This window comes from Bison bison, unplaced genomic scaffold (assembly GCF_000754665.1).
Source record: "Bison bison bison isolate TAMUID 2011002044 unplaced genomic scaffold, Bison_UMD1.0 scf7180017851018, whole genome shotgun sequence".
NCBI lineage: Eukaryota > Metazoa > Chordata > Mammalia > Artiodactyla > Bovidae > Bison > Bison bison.
The window spans coordinates 1-3,485 of record NW_011481591.1 but is presented as its reverse complement, the minus strand read 5'-3'; the positions used below and the strand labels follow the sequence as shown (position 1 = coordinate 3,485).

At 49.3% G+C, this 3,485-nt stretch overlaps 1 protein-coding gene across 1 annotated transcript in view; it reads right to left on the bottom strand.

Annotated features, from left to right (window-relative positions):
• Positions 1 to 2,902, bottom strand: part of LOC104995830 (antigen WC1.1-like) — a gene marked incomplete at its 5' end in the record, with an annotated part of 8,173 nt that extends 5,271 nt beyond the window's left edge. Inside the window, 5 exon segments of the mRNA XM_010849861.1 lie at positions 102 to 143; positions 502 to 816; positions 2,416 to 2,442; positions 2,445 to 2,732; positions 2,810 to 2,902. Of these exon segments, the coding sequence (XP_010848163.1) occupies positions 102 to 143; positions 502 to 816; positions 2,416 to 2,442; positions 2,445 to 2,732; positions 2,810 to 2,902 (765 nt within the window).
• Between the last annotated feature and the right edge of the window lie 583 nt (positions 2,903 to 3,485).

The following is a 3,485-nucleotide window of genomic DNA, read 5'->3' as shown; positions in this document are numbered from 1 at the left end:
AGCTTCTCTCTGTCTGAAAAGGCAGCAGCCCCTCCTGTGACTCCCCTGGTGGGAGGAAGGAGCCCCTGGGAGCCACAGGGGAGGGGGCGGGGCTGACACACCTGTGCAGGGGGCAGCAGTTGGACAGCTCTTGGGTCTTCTTCCTGCACACAACAGGGAAACAGTGGATCAGGAACAGCTGAGGGTGGTCCTGTCCCCAAATAATATTATCTAAGGTCCTTGGCTCAGTCCAAATAACAGGTGTAAACAGAGGCTCATTATCTACTGGGCTGAGACATTCACTGCATCTTAGCACCAGTTCAAAAAACTTTCTCTATTTACTTGTTTACCAGTCTCCACATCGCACAACAAAAGCAAACAAACAGACACAGAGATACACAAACACACACATGCATATTTTGTAGAGTCAATTTCAACTCATCCCTTAGATTGGAAAATATAAAATCACTCTAACAACACCCTACAGGGTTGGGACAGACACAAAAACAGACAGTAAGTCACCTGCACATGAGATATAGGCTTCCTCCTTTGGAGAGCAAGAACTGTATTTCCAAGGGTCAGAAGGACACTGCCAGAGAGAGGTATCAGTTTTCTGACACCGGATTCCATCTACCCACCGGGGTCTAGAACCTTCCCTAAGAGCAACAGAAGAGTTGAGGGTTCCACTGTCCCCACAGCCAGGCTCTCTGCAGATCATGGACAAGGTGATGTCTTCCACTGGGCTGCAGCAGACGCTGCCCCAGGTCCCATTGTAGAAAACTTCCAGCCTCCCAGCACACTGCTGGTCCTCATTCACCATCCTGAGGGCCAGGAACTCTGATTGAAATAGGAGGAGACAGGACACAGTTAGCACTCTGCTCAGTGCTCTGGGTTTTCCTCTCCTCAAGAAACTGTGACCATAAATTCCTGACCCTGCTGAGGAGGAGATACCCACTAGGTGACAAGACTGAAGACAAGATTTGTCTCCAGTTCAACTGACTTTGTCCTTTAACGTCTGTCTTTCTACTTCTACTACAATGATGTAGTGGATACGAACAGAGAGGAAGACCAACCTGGACTTCTATAGGGAGAGGAGATGAATCATTCTTCCTGACAAAACCTCTAAAAAAGTATGTGAAAGGGAAGTGATGTGGATATTGGGGAAGTGGGCAGAATATTGAACCACAATTGTCTAAGTCTTAATCCCTGGAAGCTGTCAATGTTACCTTTCAAGAGAGACTTTCCAGATATTTTTAAGACTAGAAACTTAGGACCTTGGGATGGTGATATTAACCTGCAACATTATGCATTAACCAAGTAAACCGAATGTAATCATATTCTTGGGCTTCCCTGGTAGTTCAGATGGTAAATAATCTGCTACAATGCAGTAGCCCCAGGTTCGATCCCTGGGTCAGAAAGATCCCCTGGAGAAGGGAATGGTAACCCACCCCAGTATTCTTTCCTGGAGAATTCCATGGACAAGAGAACCTGGTGGGCTACAGTCCGTGGGGTCACAAAGGGACAGACATGACTGAAAAATTCAACATGCATACACACAATAACATCCTTAGACCTACCATCTGCAAAACTGGAGTTCTCTTTCTGACTGTGTTTAGAGACCTTTTAGAACTAACACTCAAAAAAGATGTCCTTTTCATTATAGGGGACTGGAATGCAAAAGTAGGAAATCAAGAAACACCTGGAGTAACAGGCAAATTTGGCCTTGGAATATGGAAGGAAGCAGGGCAAAGACTAAGAGAGTTTTGCAAAGAAAATGCACTGGTCATAACAAACACCCTCTTCCAACAACACAAGAGAAGACTCTACACATGGACATCTCCAGATGGTCAACACCGAAATCAGATTGATTATATTCTTTGCAACTGAACTGAACTGAACAGAGGAAGTTGAGACATGGAGGAAAGGTCAGAGGAGAGAATGTTGTCTGAAGAAGAAGAAAGAGGGCTCTGAGACAAGAAATGAGGCCACACTGAAGCCAGGAAAGGCTGGGAAAGGAGTCCTCCCCAGACCCTTCAGGAAGAACGCAGCCCTGTGGACACTGGGATGTTGGCCCACGGAGAGCCTCATCAGACTCCTAGCATACAGAACTGAACAGAGTAAGATTGTGCTTTCATTACAACATCCACAGGATCTCCAGACTGTACTACCACAGGGAACAGAGGAAAGAGCCCTATTTTCACACGGAAACTGTGAGAAACGGCTCTGCCACGAAACACTGGTGAGAAGAAAGGACCAGAATCTCAGCTGATGCAGGAGGAAGTGAAAGCACCTCCTCTTCAGGTCTGCTGAAAAGTCAGGCTCAATGGGAGGAAGCCTCCTACTCTGGTCCTTTCAGCATCTCTCCCTCAGGGCTTAGACCCCCGTACTCCAGGGTTCTACCCATCCCCCAGACTGTGGATAGTGTGCAGCACAGACCTGAGCAGATGACCCCCACATCCTCCTGTGTCTGCAGTCGTGCTGCCCCCAGCCCCGGGAAGGGCACCTCCACACGTGGGACTCCTTTCTTGTGCAATTCAGGTCGTCCAGCCAGATGAGCCCTGAGCCCGCTCCGAAGTGAGCAGACCCCATGGCATTGAGGGCTTCTCCACAGCCCTCAATAAGGCTGCACACCACGTGGGTATCGCCCAGGTCCCAGCCGTCATCACAGATGGTGTCCCAGGAGCCCTGGTCAAGGATTTCCGCTCTCCTGGCGCAGTGACTGCCCCCGTCCACCAGGCGGAACTGTCTGCTGCCTGAGGAGAGAGAATTGGGACAGTGGGGTGGTGACCCCAGGGGTTGAGAAGGGTCTTCTGTCCTGTGGGACCCTCACCTGAGCAGTAGGGGGCGCTCTCCTCTGAGGCCGCAGAGCCTGCTCGTTCCAAGCGGGAATCGTTGGACTGGGGCAGCACCTGGGCCTGGTTTCCTGCAGAAACAGCAATGATCAGAGAGCTGGGAGGGTTGGAAGTTCTTAAACATATCTGCAAAATCTTTACTGTCATATCCACTGAGAATTCAGATCTATGACTCCTCTTGAAGCTTTGCTGACCTTCGTGAATTCCTAGTAACCAATAGAAGTGAGTGAAAGTAATGTTCAATTCAGTTCAGTCGCTCAGTCGTGTCCGACTCTTTGCGACCCCATGAATCGCAGCACGCCAGGCCTCCCTGTCCCTCACCAACTCCTGGAGTTCACTCAAACTCACGTCCATCGAGTGGGTGATGCCATCCAGCCATCTCATCCTCTGTCGTCCCCTTCTCCTCCTGCCCTCAATCCCTCCCAGCATCAGTCTTTTCCAATGAGTCAACTCTTCTCATGAGGTGGCGAAAGTAATGTTAGGTAGGTAGAATAGGAAGAAAGAGTCCAAAATGGCGGTGGCTAAAAGACAGGGAAGGGAAAAGCCTGCAAAAATAGAACAAAAGAAGGTCCGAGGACTGGAGTGAGGACCTCAGGTAAAACAAACAACACTCTTGGCTGGCCCAATTTACATAGGACAGGCCCAGGGAGAAAT